The sequence below is a fragment of the Caretta caretta genome, chromosome 1 (assembly GCF_965140235.1).
Source record: "Caretta caretta isolate rCarCar2 chromosome 1, rCarCar1.hap1, whole genome shotgun sequence".
Lineage (NCBI taxonomy): Eukaryota > Metazoa > Chordata > Testudines > Cheloniidae > Caretta > Caretta caretta.
In genome coordinates, this window is record NC_134206.1 from 248,761,998 (window position 1) to 248,785,152 (window position 23,155).

At 42.7% G+C, this 23,155-nt stretch overlaps 1 protein-coding gene and 1 long non-coding RNA gene across 10 annotated transcripts in view; one reads left to right on the forward strand and one right to left on the reverse strand.

Moving 5' to 3' along the window:
* The window catches only part of LOC125626892 (uncharacterized), a 49,198-nt gene that overhangs the window by 21,125 nt on the left and 4,918 nt on the right, over nt 1–23,155 (forward strand). Inside the window, exons 4-5 of one of the 2 annotated variants that reach the window (XR_012665963.1) lie at nt 17,396–17,461; nt 18,239–18,371. This is a non-coding gene — a long non-coding RNA (uncharacterized LOC125626892). The remainder of the gene's footprint in view (nt 1–17,395; nt 17,462–18,238; nt 18,372–23,155) is intronic. The other variant, XR_007353858.2, reaches the window with a different exon arrangement.
* The window catches only part of DGKI (diacylglycerol kinase iota), a 294,215-nt gene continuing 271,089 nt past the window's right edge, over nt 30–23,155 (reverse strand). For 7 of the 8 annotated variants that reach the window (XM_075122845.1, XM_075122834.1, XM_048830323.2 and 4 more), the window contains 5 exons: nt 20,327–20,364; nt 17,286–17,406; nt 10,453–10,489; nt 8,431–8,530; nt 30–6,787 (listed from right to left, as the gene is read on the reverse strand). In XM_075122845.1, coding sequence (XP_074978946.1) covers nt 6,671–6,787; nt 8,431–8,530; nt 10,453–10,489; nt 17,286–17,406; nt 20,327–20,364 — 413 coding nt within the window. In that variant the 3' untranslated portion in view covers nt 30–6,670. Of the gene's footprint in view, nt 6,788–8,430; nt 8,531–10,452; nt 10,490–17,283; nt 17,407–20,326; nt 20,365–23,155 lie in introns of those variants that run through there. The other variant, XM_075122847.1, reaches the window with a different exon arrangement.

The following is a 23,155-nucleotide window of genomic DNA, read 5'->3' on the forward strand; positions in this document are numbered from 1 at the left end:
ATCCGATGAAGTGAGCTGTAGCTCACGAAAGCTTATGCTCAAATAAATTTGTTCGCCTCTAAGGTGCCACAAGTACTCCTTTTCTTTTTGCAGATACAGACTAACACAACTGCTACTTTGAAATTTATCTGTTCAACTAATTTGTTATTAGACATGTCTTAGTTCTTAAGTACTTTTGAATTATCAGTGCTGTGTAAGGGCCAGATATTGATACCTTACTCACAGTGAGTAGACCTTTACTCCTGGAGTAGTCTCATGGATGGGACTAATTGTGGAATCAGGTATTACTCAATGTGAGTAAGAATAACAGAATCTGGCTCTAATACAGTAATTATATAATTAGTGATATATTACTTAAAGGAATGGTGTCTATTTCTTGTATTTTAGAATGTACATCTCCTTACTGTACATATGAAAGTTTGAGCTGCTAAATCATTGATAAACTATCATTACACAATTGTAATACAGCACTCCCAATTCAGCTTCTGTCTTTGTAAGATGATGGCAAGAAAATGGAAACCAATTGCTGTAGAAAATATTTCTGAGTGAATTTTCTGTTCTCCCATTATTTTATCTCTGCCATGTCTATTTTTCTTTGAAAAATATCTAGCCTTCAGGTCTTCACACTTCTCTGGGATTGGGGGATGTCCAACCATAACTGGATACATTTCAGTGGGCTAAAAATCAAATCTTTCACTGAACTATTGTGGTGTGCATGTTAAAACAAAGAGCACTTTTGTTAAAAAGGATTCCTTCCTTTACATCTCAAAAGACTCCAGATGCTGCATCTGGATGGGTATTATTAAAGCACGTATAGAAGAGGAGTATGCTGGCTCCTTGCCTCCCTTTTGCTAACTGGATATATGTGCCCTCTGTGGGAAAGACTCTTCTCTTTTTACCATGCAAGAAATGAAAGACATCACCTTGGGCTGGAATATATCAGTTTATAGAAAAGGTTGGCTGTAAGATGCAACCTGATTGCTTTATGAAATGAGATTATTCAGCACTTAGTCTGCCTAATCATCAGAGGCTTGATCCTGTGCGCATTGAAGTCAAAGGCAATTACTTTCCTTGGGCAGGGTCAGGCCTGAGGGAGGGATTTTTTCCTGCCACTATGGCAGCCTTTAGCCAGCAGGGTAAAAATTCCTCTGACACATGCAGTATCTAGGACAGACATAGGCTTCTCTCTGCAGACCCCATCACAAACCCTAATGTAGGAGGCATGCCAGAGGCAGGAGGGGAGTCCCTCTAGCTCATACAGCTACAGAAATTCTCAGCAACTGCAGGCTACAAAGCAGCCCATAGATAGACCAGAGAAAGGGTACTGTAACTTATAATAGCCAGTCATTGCTCTAAATTACTCTGGGAGCCATGGCAGGGCAGCTTAAAGCTACCTTTAAGACCCTTCTCCCTACTCAGCAGAGCCTTCCATTTGCACTGCCTGGTGGAGTTGCAGCACAGAATCTCGAGAATCTTTTCCTAACATTTAAAAGTCTAGACTTAGATGTGCCACTGTTAAATAACTTTTGGCACATTATTGGACCTACTTTAAAATCCACTTTAGTGTGTTGGGGAGCTCCTCCAGATTTTAAATGGGTGTGTTTAAAAAGCAATTGCCTATTCTGTTACTAAGAAATCAAAGGAGAAGACACCCACCAGTTTGAATCCTGTACTATTGTTTGTTCTGTTCAGAGGCAACCAGCAAGGCATGGATTTACTAATAAACTGTACCCAGAAATGCTGCAGTACTAAAGACACTCCTGGATGATGCTTTTGACAAACCAGGAAATTAACAACCTATTGCCAGGTTGGTTTGTGTTCCCAGAGAAAAAGGAGAGAAATGTACCATTTGACAAATAGGAAAGGTCAAACACAATGCAGGAAGAAATGCTATTCTCAAAGTGCTAAGGGAGCTGTTACAAACAATGGAAAGTAAAACCTTAAACATCAAATTTACAAAGTACTTGGCCGTGTCCCTTTATTCTGACCAAAACCAGAGGCAAAAATGGGGAAAGAGAAAATTATGAACTTCAAAGGAATCAGCAGAAGGAATCATTTTATCAGTGCAGTGCCCAAGAGGCATGGACAGGACTGCTGGACAGAATTTCTCAAAGTGTCTTCAAGGCATCCAAATATCCAGCATGCATATATACTCATTGAGTGTCATTACATATGTGAAAGCCCCAGGGAGCTTAAGGCTACCAATTTACCTGCCCATTTTATACTTTTTGACAGTTCTTCTCACTATGAATTTGATGCATTGGAACTATCAACACCTAAGTGCACCCAAGTGCAGCATCTGGGATAGCTGGATAGAAAATAGCAGCTGACAAGCCACCGTCTATGTGAGACCTGGTGTGTTGATGCTATTCATTACAATTCATGTCACTGTAACAATGAAACAGCAAAGTTGAAGAGAGAAGTGAGCAAAAGGGATGATTAAAAAGTTCAAACAAACATACCAGGATTAAATGCAACACACCACCACCAAACTGTGTGCTCACTTGTTCATCCAAATTAGCACCAGCTACACATATACAATTGTGAAGATCAATGGCAACAAAACATTTATTTTGTTCTATTTTCTTTATGTATCTGGTGCTCTAACGGCCCTTCCTTGTGCATTACAGAACTGCCCATGAACAGTTCAAAACCCAGGCTACAGAACTGTGAATTGATATTGAATGATTCCATTGGTATTGTTTTCACATTTGGGAGATACAAGGTGAGGGGTGTCAGCATAAGAATCTAGACAGACAGATCTCAAACTGTGAGATGGTCCCTAGAGCTCAGCCTGGCTATCACAAATCTGTTCAGAGTGAGCTGTACAATTACTGAGACATTTTCACTGACTATTGCTGATGCTATACCCACACATACAACACCCACTAAATGCAGAGGGCTGAGGGGTTATTTTATATTGAACTTCCATTTTATAACCAAGAGCTGTAATTTCCTTGAAATCTACTGCTTGCCATGGCCGCCTTCCTTCTACGTGGTCAACAATGCCTGAGGGATTCTATAGTTACCCAGAATCTTGTCATGTTTTATCACATAATGTATATATAGAGAGAGATATTTATAGAAGATTGAAATATGCAATAACAAAAATAACTAAAGTTGTTAAATAACAAAATGGTTTATTTTATTAACATTAAAAATATTTTCTGCCCTTCAGTTGCACTTTAAAATGGGACAGTGCAGCACTCAGAATGGAACAATCCAGGAGCTGCTACATTCTACAGCAAGAACCCCTGTACAGGCAGAGTAACTAATATTCTACCAGTCCAGCAACCTCAATGGTTGATCATCCCTAAATTCTTTAAACTTCTAAAACAATAGCTCCATGGAAAAAACAAACCTGCAGTAAAGATATTTCAATAAATTAAAATATTTAAATTTAATTTAAGTGGGTTTCCAGCCCCACGCTAGAACTTGGGCACTGCCCAATGCATAGACTGCAATGCAGTGCTAGGATGGACACCAAACCCTCATAGGTGCTATACACATGTATAATATTAAACTGATGCCCAGTCTGCTTGCTTCTGATAACTGTCCAGAATCAAGGATCCTGTGGCACTTTGAAAAGAATAAGGAATAATCCCTGCTAGGGTCCTAGCCCAACGTTCCCTCGCTCAATGAGACAGGTTCTGATATCCCAGGCTGAGAGAGAGCCATTGCAGAGAATATATGCTCTATTTACCTACGTAATCAATATTCCTCCAGGATGTAACATGGTTCTGAAGTGCATTGGCACACCTTGACTATTGACTATGTGGACAGTCAAGTTCTGTTCTATCTTCAGTGCTGGGTTTTGTTTTCATCATATTATAACTGCTTCCTACAGAGTTCTCAGAGTGAAAAACTTTCCAGAGGCACAACTGTGTCATTCTAGTCATAGCATCATTTTCCAGCTGCAGGAGAAAAATAGAAGGCCAGGGGAGGGATAGCTCAGTGGTTTGAGCATTGGCCTGCTAAACCCAGGGTTGCGAGTTCAATCCTTGAGGGGGCCATTTAGGGACCTGGGGCAAACATTGGGGACTGGTCCTGCTTTGAGCAGAGGGTTGGACTAGATGACCTCCTGAGGTCCCTTCCAACTCTGATATTCTGTGATTCCCTTAAACTGTCTGAATGGCACAAAGGAGCCAGTATCTGGCCGCAGATGCCAAGTTGAAAACTCTCCCTGCAGAGGAGAATTTTTAACTGATGTAAATAGCCAACTGCTATGCCGACCATTTTCCCAGTTCTCAGGGCACATCATGGGAGAAGAGGAAAATCTGTGATCAGGAGGGGTGGAGCTCAACTCTGCTACAGTAATTCACAGCCACTGTATGGTTCCCTATGGACCACAATGAGCTGTCGTAAGTTAGAGCAGTCATTAAACTGCTCTAACTGATGTCTGGTCCTGGGCCAGGGAAGCTTGAGAATCAGGGAGCTGTAACTGGCTCACCAACCATCCTGATCCCATGCCCCAAGTGCATCTTGGCACAGGTCAGAATTTAGCCCAAGGTACCAGTCCCACTTCCTCCATTTCTCACATACAGAATGCACAACCAAAAGCTAAAAAGCTGCATGCCTTTCCTCACAGCTGGGAAATAATGCCAGGACTCCAGTGACACCACAAGGGGAGGGTTGTTTGTATGGAAGTTTCCACACAAAGAGAAATTTTACTCTGCTTTCTGTCCTTGTATGTATACACTGGCCCTCCATGGAAACCCCTGAATGAGTATCCAAAGGAAGAACTTAGCCTTAACCTTTTGTTTTTAAATAAGAAAGATAAAGTGAAGAGAGAAAATAAGACAAAATACATTTCATGTCGCCATTGATCTGTAGATTACAAATATAATCTTCTTTCAGCGGAAGAAATACTGAACAATATTTTGCTCACATTGAATAGAGCTTTGAAAACAAGGTAAATGAAAAGGCTTATTATTCAGCTCCCCCTCCTCTGCCAAAAGAATCACTTGTTCAAAAAAAAAAAAAGTGGAGAGAAAAATTCACCAGAATCACATCAATTTCATCCCCACAACTGCTATTAAAGGAAGAAAATGACCTGATGGGTTTTCCTGGGTTCAAAACTGTACACCGATCCTGTTTAACACCAACCATCAAAAACCTACACCTTGCAAATGCATGTGAAAAGAGAGAGAGAACTGGATCTTCTATTACAAACTGTGTTGGAATTATGATGCCAGGATTGAACCTTGACAATTCTCATGGGGGTGATCAGACTAAGGAAAAGGGCAAGCCCCCTTAATGCTGACAGCTGAATTCCATAAGTGATAGAGTGTTCATTTTAAGGTTTTCTGTGTATATGTGAGTATGTTTGGGGTGTGGAGGATTCCTGTTTGATGGTGGTATTCTTTGGGTCAGGAAAGTAAGGAGCAGAATAAAGAAACCATGACTTGCCTGACAACAGCTAAGCAATATATGTTTTTAACCCTATGGCGAGCAATGAGAGGCTAATGGTTGACATTTGTCTTCTTTTGACTAGGATAATCTCTCTCTTTTAAAGCTTTGTTCCAAATCTCTCTTGGAATCTGCCCATCTGTTTTCATTGTAATTTTATTATTTTAAAAATGTCTAATGTGGTGCTCATCCTCTTGTTAATATCAGCAAGCCTCGACAGACAGCTGATGCTTTCCATTTGGTTTCCTAGGACTGTAAGAGTCAGTAAGTCAAAGTGGCAGCACAAGTAAGTCAGTCAACCACAACTGCTCTGAACTCTCATACTCTGAACTCTCCCTATCTTAAAAACACAACTTGACAGAAGCCCCAAATGGCTAATTATAGGCAGGATTCAGACCTGAGCAGAATCAGTCTGTCATTATCAGCAGGGTGGCGACATGAGACATCTTATTGGTTACTATGTGGTCTGTCAGAAGACAACACAAAATGTCACACAGCAACTCCCTTCCACTTAAATATCATTTCATGAGGACACCTTTAAGATATATTCAGAGACTGATAGAAGGCTAGCTCTTGTCAGTGCTGTGAAGCTAGCTAGATCCAGCACCCCATAGAACAGGGCAGTAGAAAGAATTTGTTCCAAAAGAGAAAAAAAACTCCCTGGCAATTAAACACTGAGAAGTCAACTTCTGAGGGAACAGTAGGCGAGGACTCAGCAGGTTCAAAAGTCATTTTTTTCTAAGGGCATCCAGAGCTCCTCAAAGTCTTGCCTATCACCTGTCCATTTGTGAAGAATTAATACAGAGATAACAGATATTATTTAATTGGTGACAAATGAGTAGGATGGGAGAGGAAGGAATGTAGGGCACTGTAGGAATAGAGGAAGGGGTTGGTTGGGTTTATTAATGTCCAAGTTAGTTTGGTTTTTTCCTCCCTTTCTTTCTTTTTTTTTAAATAAATTGTACAGATGAACATGGGAGAAGTTCATGCTACTTGCTGGAAGCAGTAAGGGTAAATTTCCGTGGCCCATGGATTCCACAGACCTTTGAGTGTTTCACCTCATCCCCAATGGGCCACCACATGGGAACACAACAGTTCCGTGGCAAGACTCATTAGCCCTTAGAAACTGGTGGCATGTCCTCAGATATTTTGCATGAGAGCGAGAGACACGTTGATTCCATCAGCTTCTTCCTCATACAATGCCTGAGTGTCTCAGGTGCAGCCTTGTTATTTCCTAGGGTTCTCTTCCCTTTCATGGACATCAAACTGCAGTCTCCAGGTCCTCATGGGAAACCATCTGGTAGTTCTGACGACTCTCCAGGTAGGAGGCCAGATCTGAGTCCCCAGCTTGCTGAGCCTTGTCTCTAGGTGTCTGACCCTACAATGAAGGGACACAGATAGAAAGCCTTACACATACATTTTTAGAAGACAAGATGAATTTATGTCCCACAGAAGGTAACACTAGAAGTACAGAAAGAAAATTCAGAAGCAGAAATTTGAAGAGGCAGCTTGACTGGTGTCAAGTTAAGGTTCTCCATGAGAATGTTCTCATTTTACTATATGTGTGGCACCTGGGACTAGTGAGCTACTTGGCTTCCTTAAAGTCTTTACCAGATTTAGAATAAATCCTTCAACTTTACAAGACACTGTGGTTTGCAGTAGCTGACAAATAGTATATAGACACCAAAATAGATTTAGCAGAGTTCCCATCCAATGGCTGGACATACTGTGTGTGCATACTGCACAGTACTGTAGCTGAGGCATGAAAAGAAACCCATACGGACCATAGACAACAACTCTATCAGGTGTGTGAAGAGAGAGGCTCCCAATATCTGAGTCTGTAGAAGCCATGTTGAGCTGGCCTCAGTTGATAATCACTTTTTAGGGCATCTTACTGTAGCCAAGTTATTTTAAGGTTGCTATAACCTAAAACCAGGAATCTGGATCGTCAAAATATTGCAAATACATTAATAAACATAGGAACATCCTAGCCCCTTATACCTCTGGGTTGATAACGACAGGCAGGTATCAGGGTAGTCAGTGTCCACTTGGCTGCATTTCAGACAGTAGTTTTCAGTACTATTGTCCAAAAGGAACAGATGAACCTTCTCTTCACAAGAGACTACTCTGCACAGCAAAATGTGATAATAATGTTTTTAAAACTTAATTTATCTATAGAGAAGCAACAAACCTTGGACTCTGGATTCCTGAAGTCTTACTGCCTTTTTAATCACACCTTTCAACCATTACCCGTAGGTTGTCTGCTGTTACCAACTTCTTGCCAGAAGGGCATCTTATGTAGCACCTTCAAAGGTGATTGTGGTCATCTGCAAACAGGTCAGCTGGGGTGATTAGAAACTTTGGTATTCAGTGTAATGTGGCAATGGCCCCTCCCTGTCCATGCTCAAGTTTATTTATGTTTGTGAACTTCTTGTCGATGTTCAGTCACTCAGACTGACACAATGGTTGAATATTCCTGGCCTCTAATTTTGCCCATATGTTTTCCTCATGCTCAGACAGTCCCGTTAGGTCTGTTCAACTTTGAGTTTACACTAAGGGGGTGGGGGAGATTGTGGTTGGCCTTGCATGAGTGGACAAAATGGAAAGTAGGGACATAGAAGGGGGTTGGCCATCCCCACAAAATAACTAGATCACAACCACCACACTGCATAGTCACCATCGAATCAAACTAGGATTCCTAATCAGTGATCCGTACATCTCTCTTTTTACAGTGCCCAGCGATGGTACTACTCTGCCCTGGAGATGCCTCTCTGACACGTCATTTGAGAAAACAGTTTCAGGATCAGTTATCACTATGGCAAAGATGACCCAGGTTGGGGATTTAACTGGTGTCTCTTGTGTTTGTCTAAATCAAGACATTCTTCTAAATAAAATGACTTCTTTGAAAAGAAATGCTCTTGGAACATATAAAGGCCCTCAATCATGCAGACAGCAGGAACAGTTGCTGATTGGTCTCGCTTGTCTAAAGTGTTTTATAATTGGTTCACTTGGTTTAGTTACCTTGGAATCTGTATTTCTTAGAGACGCTCCCGCATCCACCAAGAGCTGGCAGATGCCACGATGGCGCTGGCAGGCCGCCTTGTGCAATGCTGTCTCACCCCTAAACCAAAGCAGAGGAAACTAGCCATAAGTTAAAATGAAAAATGCAGCATTTTTGTGAGGATCTCTCCTGTTATCCTTGGCATAGACACGTACACTTTCTCCCTCAGCTTGCATGCTCTCTGGATCAGTAGAGCAGCTTATAATGCACATACGGCAGACGGAGTGCTTCCGGGCGGGTGGGGAAGGGAACAGGAACTGTTGCCTTCATATATTTCCTTCATATTGGTACTCTTGCAGAAACAGATCACCACATTCTGCTGGCTGCTGGAAGAGCAAGTGAGCTGCCTTTCTGTTAATTCACTGTAGGGTAAACAGTGGTGGTTTTTTTCTATTATTTCCTACCCAAACTAAATATTATGACACTTTGGCTCCTGCAAGCAGGGACAGATACATGGAAGTCAAACTCCTGCATGCCAAAGTCAGCGCTTGCACCATATTGTTGCCTGATCACGGATCCCCACCTCTTCCGGCCCTCCATCAGTGAGCTAGTGTTCTAGTCCTCCACAGCTGGAGCTCTGCACTCACTTTAAAGCTCTAAACCATTCTGCTTTTCACAGGATAGTCTTGATTTTGACTGCCCCAGTATCCTGTGAGTGGGCCTCCCAGGATGCGGAGACCGTCTCACGATACCACTGCAGTTGCGGCAATCTTCCTCATCTGGTGAGGACGTGGAGGAGAACGTGTGCTCTGGGTGGGATATGAAAAGATCAAAGATGCAGCACTAGATGCCCGCTGATTTCCAGCTGAGAACTAAGGGACAGATTCATGCCTGTGCTGGTGCTAGAGCTAATGCAGGGACAGAAAGGCAGTGGTTTGCAACTCCCCTTCTCAGGACTAGATGGTGAATGGTTCAACCTTCGGCGAAGGCCAGGGAAGCCCTGAATGCTGCCCTGACTTGCACCTCTGTTGCAATGGCCTCTTTCAGAATCACTGGTGCACGGGACTGTTCCAAGCATGCCTCTTCATGCCCTCTTCCAGCGTACTCTGGAGTGCTCCCTGCAGTGGAGGTTTCTGTGGAGATGGGGCAGAGCTAGTTCTTTGCAGGGCACTGGCAGCCCCTGTGACAAGGCTATGCTTATCCTATTATGGCCCTTTTGGGGCAGCTCAGTACAGGCAGCACAAAGGAGTCATAGATAGGATGACTAGACAGCAAATGTGAAAAATCAGGACGGGGGGACGGGGGTAATAGGCACCTATATAAGACAAAGTCCCAAATATCAGGACTGTCCCTATAAAATTGGGACATCTGATCACCCTAATCATAGGGCAGATGTGGCTTAACCCTAGAAAGTCCAAAATGGTTTGGGTTCTGACTATTTGAGATAAAAATTCTCTCTGCTTGTGGGAGGGCATTGTCAGCAAGAAGTTCTCTTGCCTTTGGAATTTACTATCCCTCTTGGGCGCTCAGTGCCTGGATTCAGTGAGTGTCAGGACATAGCAAATCTCACCTGTTTTCCTCTAGAACTGTAGTTCTCAAACCTTTGCATTGGTATCCCCTTTCGCACAGCAAATCTGAGTGCGACCCACCCCTTTTAAATTAAAAACACTTTTAAAAATATTTAACACTATTATAAATGCTGGAGGCAAAGCGGGGCTTGGGGGTAGATGCTGACGGCTCGCGACCCCCCACATAATAACCTCTTGACCCCGAGGGATCACAAACCCCAGTTTGAGAACCCCTGCTCTAGGAGAATTAGGGTAATTAGGAGATGGGGGAGATAATAGAGTTTGTTTTGGAGCTTGGGAGGAGAGGTGTGGTGTTCATTGGGGTTGGGACTCCTTTTTTAGAAGTCTGCCATTTTCACACATTTTTATTTTAACTTTTGTACCGCACCAAGAGATTTCCAATGAGCACAAATGGAAGTAAAGTGAAATAAATCAATCATTGAAGGAAGTGGGTGTCAAGTGGGTTGCACTTACGTTTCACTGTCTGTCATATCCAGTAACTCAGATGGACCTGTGAAAGAAAGTCACATGTCATATGCAGTGTTGTTGTAGCCATGTGGGTCCCAGGATATTAAAGAAACAAGGTGGGTGAGGGAATATCTTTTATTGGACCAACTTCTGTTGGTGAGAGTGACGAGCCTTCAAGCTTACACAGACCTGTAAGTGAGGGTAAGCTCAAAAGCTTGTCTCTCACATAGGTCACATGGTATTCTTTACATTCTGTGATTTACTGGTTAGAACAATATTCAGCCAAACTGTGCCTAATATTGTGGGTTTGGTTAGAGGTGGGTCTGGTGAACCTTTCTTTGAAGTTTCACTTCCTTTGGGTTCATATCCCCCAAATTCAACTTTGACTTTCAGGTTGAATGATCCTGCAAAGTTTACAGCAAGTCTCATCTGAAACCACCAAGTTTTACACTATTCATTACACAAGCACAAAATAGAACCCCTCTTCTTTTCCTCTTTTGCTGTTTTCCTGTGGGTGCATTGGAAGGGAGGAGAACAGGACCCAATGGTCTATACTCCCTCCCCAAAAACAAACATTTTCAATATCACTGGGGGAAGCCAACAGGCTGTCTCCTGGAATTGTAGGTGGCCCACTACCTTCCTCCTCCATCTTCACACTGTGGGAGGTTGGAAAAGCAATCCCATTCCCCATACCCTTACACTGGAGAAATCTTCACTGTTTGCCCCCAAGTTACCAGCAACATGCTTAAATGGCTCCACTGGCTGCTGCAATGGCCTCGAACCTCATACGGGGACTTTTGGCAACTGAGATTTCACCAGCTACTAGGGAACCTGCTCCCATAATTAGCTGCTTAGTGGGCCCACTCCCCACACAGCAGGGACTGTGGGTGCTATAGGCATAGCACATTCTGTTTCTACTTGGAAAGGCTACACTGTAGTCCAACAATAATACTACAGACATATACAACACTTTACATTTTCAAAGTGCTACACAGCATTAATCTTAATAAGGAGCAACAATGATGGGTTCCACATTCAAACCTCCTTGACTAGAAAGGTAGTCAGATATGGTGATGGACCTAGGAGCATGGAGGGAGGAAAACAGGTGACTCCTTGAGGCTCTGAAGCCCCTGCACTCCGATAAGCGGGAACATGAAATTTGAATGTTCTCATTCCATTAGAATCAGGCAACTAAGAAAAAAAAATCTAATGTCTGTCAAAAGAGTATTCTTTTCAGGCAATGATGCTCTTCCAGCTTACCAACGTTGCCATTTGCTAGCTTTTGGGCTTAGACAATACACTGTAGCCCACTGGGAAACACAGCTGGAGCTTTGGCCCTCCCAGATACATACACACTTCTTTTGGGCATGGAGATGACTTTGAGTGAGGAGTGGCGTGGGGAGAGGGGAAGACAGTTTGACTGGGTGTGGAAAGTGCCTTGGAAGATAGAGTAAGGGTAAAAAGGGAAATTGGGCTAGGGCATCAGGGGAGAAAGAGCAGGGGTATGTGATAATTGGTCTGGGGTGGCAAAGGAGCTGGGTTAAAGTGATGGGGGATTAGACCTGCTAAGCAGGGAGATCAAGAAGGAGGGAAAATTGGACTGAGATGGAAAGGGGATGAAATTAGGGTGAAGGGGGATAGGGCTGATAGTGAGGGGCTCAAAAAAGCATTCTAAAAAAATATATAAAAATAAGAAAGCCAGCACATGTTCTGCCACTTTAGGTAAGGGGGGGTTATATGAGATTACACTGAACTAAGCTATTTATCAGAGCATCCCAACTATCACAGCCAGCCTGAGGGTCAGAGACTGGTAGTATGCAATTCACAGAATATGGTACCCAGATTGTTGTTTTGTTCTCTTACGTTTACAGCTGAAACTGGAGGCACTGAGTCATGAATAATATTAAGCTGGGCCCTTATTTATGTTCAGTAGTGCTTTTCTTAAACCATCTCATGCCTTCCTTCTAATTCCCCAACCCCTCTTTTTGGACCTTGTTTTTATATCAGTCTCCCTGGCGCTGCCAGCTGACCATTCCAAATCCCCCTCTGGTGCAGGACAAAAGCTGCACAGATGTGGGAAAGGCTGGCACTGGGAAAGCTAACAGCACTGTCATCCTGGCCCAGTGGGGAGCTGCCTGTTTTACTGAGGACTAGAGGCAAAGAAAGAAAAGGGGACTGAGGCACAGAGAGGGAGATGACAAAATAACCCAATAGAAGTCCGGAAGGGAAATGCATGAGTGAGAGTTCTATCAAGGAAAACAGCAGGGGGGAAATAAAAACAAAAGATAGAAATGTGTTGGGAGGTGGAGGAATAAAAAAAGGCCCAGGAAAAATAAAATAGGGGACAGGGTCGGGGCGGAAGTTCGCCTGAAAGGAGCTGAAAAGCAAGAACCATCAAGGAGAAGACCAGCTGGGATCACACTATGTCCTTAATGTCTGATAGTAATTTCACACAGAAAGATTAACTTTTTTCTTCCCTCCCTCTCCCCCATTTGTTCCACCAAACCCGCTCTCTGATCTCTCAGAAGGCATAGCAGTCTGGGTTTTGGGGAGGGACAAGTAGTGAGATGTTCAAAGCAAACAGCTGCCCTTTAGCTGAGCTCATTACAACATAAAAGAAACTAACTGACCACATTTCCAAGGCATTTCCAAAATCTATGGCACCATGCAGGCTGAAAGTCCTCAATATGTGCAGCAAACCCTACCCCTTCCAACTGAGGCTGTTAAAGCTACTCCTAAAGATTCCCGCCTTCTGGAAGGTGCACAGACATTAACTTGTGTCAGTGAAAGGCCCTCTTAACCCTCACTTTATAAAACTGGGGAAGAGGGGTGGAAGATTTTCTTTAAAATAAAATAATAATAATAATGTTTGAGGTTGTCAGTGCCTCTGGATGTCTAGTTTGCTTTGTCTGGGCAAAAGCATGTCAGATTTGCATAATACCTTGAATATCGCTTATATTTGGGGAACAAAATTGGCTTGGTTCCTATCCTTAAAACTGGAAGCATTTTTAAAAGATATTTGTATGCAATGTTATAGAACCGCCCAGGTTTCCCCTTCAACTTTAATCCTAGAGAGGGGATAATAGTAACTGTCTTTTACAGTTGATGTCTTTTTAACTTGACTCAGGGTCTTCCCCATGACTTAATGATGGGGCTCTACTTCGAAAAGTGACATTGTGGGTTTCCATATTTATTGTCTCTCAATAATTTCCATATAAAATTTGCTTAAAAGTAAAAACATGGATTTTCTATCTGCCAACTTCAAACTGGGATAGCAAAGCCATGTAGTGGTCTATCTGGCTTAGGTACCTGATTTTGCAACAAAGATTTTGCAGGCCAAATGTTGCACTCAGTTATACCACTGCAACCTCACTTTCTTCCAGTTATGTGCTTAGCACAGTTATGCAATCCCTGTGCCTTCAACGGGATTACATACATGTCATTTAGGGCAGAATTTGGCCCTGTATTTGGAATTTACCTAATAATTCTGTTCATGATGTGAGCCAAAATAGAATCCAGTTTACACTCCCAGAATTGTGTTGGCTCTTCAGTGCTAACAGTGGTAAAATTGTGTCCTTCTCACCAAAGTAAACTGATAGGACTCTGAAAAAGGACTAAAAATGGCACCTTCCTACTCAATAGATCTGCTCCCTGTGTATATTCAGAGTACAACTCCACCTTAATATTTTGAGGGTAGCAAGGCTGTTGAAGTTTGAGGTTAGAGGATTGTTCAGGACTGGGCCTACTGCTGCGCATACTGACTGAAATTCCACGAGCTCTGCCTCATCTCAACAAAAAGTTAGCACAATATCTATCAGTGTCATCTCACTATTCTACAATGCAATCAAAGTGGACGTCACCCATTTCCAACAGAAACAAGGTGGATGTCCACCTGGATTACATTGGTCTCATTAGCACTACAAAAGTAATCAACTGTTGAGAATAGGCCACTTTTACCTTAAATGAATTGGCCTTGTTAGCACTGACCCCCCACTTGGTAAGGTAACTCCCTTTTTTTCATAGATATACTACTTACTATATTTTTCACTCCATGCATCTGATGAAGTGGGTTTTAGCCCATGAAAGCTTATGCCCAAATAAATGTGTTAGTCTCTAAGGTGCCAGAAGGACTCGTTTTTGTTGATACAGATGAACACAGCTACAACTCTGAAACCTAGATTATTTAAGTGATTAGCTCATCTAACAGATTTATTTCCGTAGTGTAACAGAGCAACTGTGCTTTTGGGGCATTTCTTGGTCCACTCAGAGTTTCTAAAGGGTGTCTCCCCACCCATATGGGAAGGACCCCTGACTCTGGGAATCCTGGGAGGAAGTTCAGGGTTTTGTATCTGTTTTTCCTGCCTCTGAGAAAGAGGAAAACTTCTTTGTTACAGCCATACAAAGAGCCAGCAAAGTGTTGCTTCTATACTCTTCTAGAAAAGTCTATTCACTGCATGTGCATCCTCTCCTGGCTGGGCAGGGTGTAGCAGCTCTCCTCTTCCTTTGGTGCCCCCCACTGACAGCAACCTGGCCCTGTGGTGATCTTCCTCTTCCTGTGAGTTGGCCATCCAGCCAGGTCACTTTTAGTTCCGGGCCTTCTGGGAAAACACAAGTCCAACAGGCCAATGACCTGGCAGCATCAGGTTCTGCCCAACTTCAGGCTTTTTGGGCTTGTCAGCCGTAGGCTCTGGGATGTTCATGCCCCGTTCTAGGTAGGCTGGTAGAGGAACCCAGGCCTACCCTCTACTCTGGGTTCCAGTCCAGGGACCCTGTATGAAACAGATGAGGTCCGTTTATTGAGATCCTCTGCTGTCTCTCTAGATTGCTTCCTCCCATGGCCTGTACCTAGGCCTTCCTCACAGTCTCTTAGCCTGCTGACTCTTCTGCTGGTCCCAAAACAAATGAGAGCCAAACCACTTATGAGAAACAAAAGAAACAGGGGTCCTGCACCTGGCCTATCTTTCCCAAGGGGGCTATGACTCATATGAGTCTCTGGTTAGGCTCTAGCCCTAGTTGGCTCTTCCTTTCAGGCAGCTTCAAGGCAGTCTCTGGCCCCACCCAAGGCTTTCTTCACAGGATTAGTTCAAGATATCTACTCCCTCTCTCAGTCAGCCACCAATGAACTGGGATTTTCCTCTTTTATCTCCTTCTTCCTTGCACAGATATAACAGGATGGGGCTGATTGGGCCCACAGGCTCTCATTAATCCTCTCTTGCTCAGTATGGGGTCTGCATATCCCATCACACTCACCTTCCAGCAATAAACAGATGTGATTCTGATGCCTACTGAGTTTGTACCTGCATTGTCATTCCAGGGATTATGCCGGGTTGTTCCAGCGCACTCATAAATACACTGCCGCATAAACAGTATCTTTATATGACTAACCTATGGTTTTTCTTATTTGAGACCTTTTTTTTTCTCTTAACATCTGAAATGTTTCAGATCCAAATCATGGAACAGTGTCTCCTCATGACGACACTGGTGTGTTTGAAAGTGGCATATGCCCATCATCACAAAGGGCCTCCTTACATTAATGTGTCCTTTTCCCTCCTCCCCCACCTCTGAGCACATGGGATTGGATTTACCTTTTCTTTATCATGTTATATTCACATCCCTAGTTCAATATGAGGAATCTATAAATTCTGCCTAATCCTTTTGAAGATTCAGAACGTTTCCCTACATGATTTAGTGCTGGATTTTCAGCAGCGTGCCCTGGAAGGTATTTTGCAGTGTGACTCCCATTAACCTTAGCCATATCCAAGAGTGCATAGGCAGCAGACACTACAGGAGCACATGACTGGGCAGGGATTGAGGCAGTAGCCGGGATAAAAACCATTCCAGTATCTTTTCATATGAGAAAGGATGGACATTAGCTAAAATGATTTATGGGGGAAGCATAAGATATTAGGAAGTGTCAGAAAACATCTGAATCACTGATTAATACACCTCATGCTCTGAATACTGATAAGGTGCTAGGGGCCACAATCTACATTTTAAAGTACTTTAGAGAAGCAGAAACATTACACTGATGAACCTTCAGCAAGTTGGCTCAGAGAGATTATCAAAGAATGAGAAGTGTCCTGTGTAGAAATGACTTATTAATTTCTTGGATGCAGGTGTAGAGAGCGAGTGGACCTCCATTAGTGCATTGCCAATCCCTAGTCAGATTCCCCAGAGACTTATACAAACAAGGCAGCTGAGACACCCAGAGGAAGAGGATCTAGAAAGGTTTCAGGGGGTTCCTGCCAGATTGGTGAAAACAGGGCTGGTGTTTGCTCAATGCTATGAGTGGTCTTTGTTTAATCTTGCCATAGCCTCCTCACACTTTCTCCATTTGCTGAGGAGACTCCTTCTCATGGGTTTCCTGTTCATGTCCCTGCTAGCTTCAACTACTACTTCATCTTGAGTCTTCACATAAGTTTAACTGTGCTAGAATTCCATTGGGATGTACACATGGAAGATGTGCCTGAGGGAAATATTGGGGACGGATGGGGGATGAGTACACAGGCCAGGTGTGTTCTGAGAGGCAGTCTGGAGAGAGGGCTCAATGAAGGAAACTACAGAATTCAGTGTGTTATGTAGGAGATCAAACTAGATGATCACAACAGTCCCTTCTGGTTTTATAATCTATGAAAATGTTGCGTCTCCTACAAAGTTGTCCTGTTATACTCTTCACTCTTATCTAGGGCTAGCTTCAACACTTCTTCCAAAACCATAGCAACATGCTGCAGGAGGACAGATTGATAAGGGGTTGTGAGTAAACTTTTATTCAACCACAGTGACACTTACGGCTATTTCATGGAATGTGATTCTCTGTGGGTTTGCACACAATTACTTACCATGTTCTAAGATGTATTTCACAATTTCAAGGTGCCCAGTCTTGGTAGCATGGTGAAGCACGGAACAGTGGTCAGGTCCCTGGATTAACAGATTAGCTCCTCTCTTACAGCATTCTATGAACTGGAATGTAAATGCACAGGAAGAGGACAAGAAAACTGTAGGACAAGGTGCACAGGTAAATAAACATGCAGGTAAATTAACTGTCAGATTTGCTAGCAGGTGGCTAAAAAGAGCAGTGGTAACCACTAGCCAAACCGTTAGGCCCTTACAATGCACAGCAAAGGCTTTTGACCTAAAACTAGCAAGGCTTACAACACACTGAGTTAACAATGTCAAATTACGTTTCCTGAGCAGTGGATCATTGGTGATATACTGTAGATGAATTATGCTTGCAAGTAGGGCTGGTCAAAAAGAAAAATCATTGAAATTATTTGAGGTTTTTGTTTGTTTGTACATTAATGAAATATTGTGTTTTCAACTAAACATTTCACAAAAAGTGTTTGCTTTCTGTGGAACATTTTAACTTTCCAATCAAACAAAACCAAACATAAGTAAACCAACAAAATTGAGCCAAACTGCAAAAAATGTATTTGGAATTACACGGTGCCTTATGGGAGTTGCAGTTCAGGTGCCTTATGCCTCAAGTCCATCTGCAGAGATTGGGATACGGGTTTTATGTGCATGTCTTGGTTATGCCCTATGCAGATGTGTGGTGGATCGCTGTGTGTTTGTATGAATACATATTATTACAGTGGTGGTGCTTCAGTCTAAGTCTGTATATGAATTTGTGAATGGCCTATGTGTTCAGGATTGGGTACAAACTGTATATTGTGTGGAAATAGTAAATTGCTCTTTTTATTTTCATGTATATTCCCATGTATATTTTTAGCCAGTAGGGGCCCTAAGCACAAAAGAAAGAATCATTCCTAAATACACTTGTATGTATTTGCAGCGGATATAATGAGAAGAATATTTTAAGAATTAGGTTTTTGGGCCTTTCCCCAAAGTCTCCCTGCCTTGCCTTTCCTACCGCTGCCCCGAGAAGATCTGAACCTCTGTAAGGAAACCAACATGCCAGAGATCAGGTGCTGTACCTTCTATTTCCTTATTCATATATTACAGCCACACACACACTTTTCTACTTGGATCTCATTGTAGGGGAAGATCCGCATTGGGAAGGCAGGAAAGAGCAGGTGATTGCTCTTTAAAGTTGCTGCAGGCTTTGGGAATTTGTAAAAAACACTACAAAACAGCGTTGAGATGACATAATATCCCATTGTCATAATGCAATGACACAAAGTCATGATGCACCTGAAGAAGATTCAAGGGGGAGTTGCACCATATAAATTACAGTAGCCTTAAGGGATGGGGAAACTGTGCTGTAAATTTCAGACTAGAATGTGATATGAGGGAAAGGGCAACATTGTAGAAATGAATGGTGGTTACAGTGAATCATCACTACTGCTGCCCAGTGGGATAGTGGGGGTAGAGGTGTGTATCTATAGGCAAAGATCAGGAGTGACAGAATTGCCACTTTTTCAGATAGCTTCAAGACTTTTTCCAGTTAACGTTGCAATTGTTAGTCACAATACTCACGCAAATTCAGGGGCATGTGTGCAAATCCCAACCACTTACGGTACATCTACACAGCAAAAAAAAAAAAAAAAAACCACAAAACCCCAAAACAAAAAAACAGTGGTAGCGAGTTTCAGAGCCTGGGTCAACTGACTCGGGCTTGTGCTACAGAGCTAAAAATAGAACCCAGGCTGGGAGACCTACCCCCAATGTCAGATTTCAGAGCCCAGGTTCCAGACTGAGCAGGAACATCTACAATGCTATTGTTAGCCCCACAAGCCTGAGTGATTTCAGAGTAGCAGCCATATTAGTCTGTATCTGCAAAAAGAACAGGAGTACTTGTGGTACCTTAGAGAGACTAACATTTATTTGAGCATAAGCTTTTGTGGGCTACAGCTCACTTCATTGGATGCATGCAGTGGAAAATGCAGTGGGAAGATATATATATACACACAGAGAACATGAAACAATGGGTGTTACCATACACACTATAACGAAAGTGATATAACTCTCGTTATAGTGTGTATGGTAACACCCATTGTTTCATATTCTCTGTGTGTATATATATCTTCCCACTGCACTTTCCACTGCATGCATCCAATGAAGTGGGTTTTAGCCCACAAAAGCTTGTGCACAGATAAATTTGTTAGTCTAAGGTGCCACAAGTACTCCTGTTGTTTAAGCCTGAGTGAGTTGACTCAGGCTTTGAGACTCATTGCCATGGGGTTTTTATTCACTGTGTAAATGCACCCTTAGCTGCTGAAAAATAGGGATTGCAATCATCAAAAGTGAGCTTCACACTTATAGGAATTAAACACATTCCCTCTGCCCCCTTTCCTCCTTCCTGAGAGAGCTGCCAATAGCTGACAGTTAGGGCTGGGCCAAGATTTTTTGGGTTTCAAGCCCTTCTAAATGTCAGAAGAACTTGGCTCATAGTTAATCCTGACATTACAGTGCAGTGTGAAGGGGAGCAGAGACTATCTATCATGAGATAGTAAACCAAAGTCCCTTCTTCCTACCTTTGTAATTGTCTAGGTGGAAATTAAAAATATCCTTACACTCTTTTAAATGAGTTGGGGACAACTCCAGTGTTCTGACCAACATTCCCCTTTCAGTAAAACAAGCTTTATTGTGCAAGGCTGGCTTGATAATAATGTATTGCTCAGCACTGCATTTGCCTACATAATCACTTTACTGTGTAATCAACCCATTGCTCCGTGAAGTACTTTGGGATTCCTGGAGTATGAAAGGTGCAATATAACACCAGATCCTATTAACTTGAATTTCAATCATACCTCACTTGGCTGTTGTTCCTCTAATATTCAGTGTACCCTGCAAGTGGCATTTGGTGATCAAGGTTTACAGCAGTATGTTTATGTTTTGAGAGAGGAGTAGACTATAACTCATAGTTCATCACAGCTGCAAATAGCTGAGAAGAGGGAGAAACTCAACTTGCGGTACGTACCTTCAGAAGATCACCGTCTATTACTGCTTGTAAAAGTGCTGCAAAAGACAAAAGACAAGACTAACATCAGGGATAAGGACACCAGTACAATTATTATTTACATAGTTCCAAGATGAGTACAGTGCTTGACAGTATTAAAAATACATAGGAGGAAAGGTCCCTGGCCCCAACAAGCTTGCATTCTAGTGCCACAATCTTAAATCACCAGAACCATGCTCTGGATATGGCTACACAGGAGCTGAAAGTGCATGTTCCAAGTCAAGCAGACGTACCTGTGCTAGCTCTCATCAAGCTAGTGTGCTAAAAAGAGAAATGTAGCTGCAGCAGCATGAGCAGTGGGATGGGCTAGCCACCCCAAGTATGATCCTGTCTGAGACCCTAAGTGCATATTCAGGGAAGCTAGTCCCTCCTGCAATTCATGCCACACGGTGGCTACACTTCTATTTTTACCACATTAGCTTTATCAGAACTAGTATGGGTGTGTCTCCTTGAGCGGAGAATCACCCCTTCCAGTTCCAGTGTACTCATACCCTCTGGCAAACATTACAGAATGAGGGACAGAGTATAAACTATATTGTGTCAAACACTACCAAAAGTTTAGGCCAACGTTTTCAAAAGCGGCCACTCAATGTGTGCGCCTCAATTTTTGAATGCCCAACTTAAGACATATTAGGTAATTTGCAATGTGCTTGCAGCATTGGTTTAACTCTGTTCCAGCTGAGGTCAGCAGTGAAATTCCCATTCACTTAAACGGGAGCACAGATAGGCCAACACTGAATGCAAAGAAGGTCCTTCCTGGGATCCTCTCAAGATTTATACTGATGAACAATCAGTCCCAGTAGTGGATAGCAGAACACTCAGAAATAAACAAAGGGGAAAGCAGAGCATTATTAATAATTTAGAAGAACCTAGACACCCCAACTGAGATTCAGGCTTCCATTCTAGTAGACATAGCACAAACGCATAGTAAGAGACAGTCCCTGCAGCACTTGCAATAAACAGACAATGGGTGGGAGGGAAAATGGAGGCACAGAGAGGTAAGATACTCAGGGTCATACAGCACATCAGTGGAAGCACTGAGACTAGAACCCCAGTCTTCCAGTCCAGTGCCCTACCCTACCCAGTAGGTCACATTGACTCCCCGCATGCCTCTCCTGATCTATAAATCAGACTAGATGATCACAGTAGTCTTTCTAGTGTCTCATTTGGGGTGTCTAGGCACTTCTGTAATACAACAATTAGTTGTAAGCCAGTGGATCGGATGCTAGACTGGGGATCAGGGTTCCATTCCTGGTTCTGCCCCGATGGGCTGTGTAACTTTGGGCAAGTCACTTTCTCGTCCCACTGTTTTTAACAGTGGAACAATTTACCAAGGGCTGTGGTGGATTTTCCACCACTGGCAATTTTTAAATCAAGAGTGGATGTTTTTTTAAAAGATATGCTCTGGTTCAAAAGGAATTATTCTGGGGAAGTTCTATGTCCTCTGTTATACAGGAGATCAGACTAGATGATCACAGTGGTCCTTTTTGGGCTTGGAATCTATGAATCCTCATATACTGCCTCCTCCTATTCCTAATCATATTACAAGAAAAGGGGGTGACAAGAGACCAGAGTTCTGTGTGTTTTGGTGATAGCTGAACTATATAACTCATAGGAGAGTTTCTACATTCTCTGGGCAGTAAGTAACCACAAATAAGTGAGGGTGATACAAGTTTCCTTCCACAGAGCTATTGTCTCCTTTCTTTCCCTCCTCTTAGCATCCCTCCTCAGCAAAAATCAATAGTGAACTAATCTTTCTGGAAAATAATGTAATAAGGCCCATGAGACAGAAAAGCATGTAAGTGCCTAGGTCCATCTTTGTTTAGAATAGCACTTAAGTACGTGCTTAACTTTAGGCAGAAGCTGTTAAGGATGTGCTTAAGTGCTGTCTGGATAAGGATGCTTTCCTGAATCAGGGCCTAAAGGAGGAATAAGAAAAACAATACCATAGTATTTTATCTGGCAAACACAGCACTGGAACCTCCATGGAGACTATTCCACAAGGAGCTCATTACTACTCCAGGAATAACATCACAAATGAGTTAAACACTGCAGGGGAGACACCAACAAATGTTTCTTTCGTTTAAAGCACACGGAAAGCTGCGTGGTATGCAAGAAGTGGATTTCAATTGCCTAAGCAATGTCATTTTTGTTTAGGTGATTTGGGGACCTTTTCTCTCTTCATCCCCTGGCAGTGTAGCAGTGGGGAAAAGCAAAACTTCACCCAGCAGAGTTCTGAATTTGGAAAGCAGTGCTACAATCGCAGTTCATATTTATCCTGCCACACTTAAGGCGGTTTCTGAGTGAGCACTAGTTAACAAACTAGGTATTGTAAATCACCTGGTAGCTGCACCATGTTCTTAAGTAAAGAAGGAGACACAAAGCAAAGGATAAGAGCCAGAGTTGGGAAAATACAATTTTGTGCCTCAGACTCGGTTTTCACATACACTGGTTTAAATCCAGAGTTTCTTCTCTGTCTTCAATGGATTTATACCAGTGCAACACAGCAGAATTTGGCCCTTTGTGCTTATTTGTGGCTCATTTTGTATTCAAGTCTTGTCTTTTGTCTCCTGGGAAAATCTGACCTCTTCAGAATGGCTGTCTTCTGGGTTACTGGTATTGTCTAAGATATTCATATAAATACTGTGTCCTCCCCACAAAATGAGGAGTCAGAAAATGGAGGTTACTTACGTAAACTGGAAGTTCCTCCACCGAGATGTGTGGTCCCTATCTGTATTCCACACCTGGGTGTGCACGTGCCCGAGTCTGAAGATTTTAACAAGCAGTGTC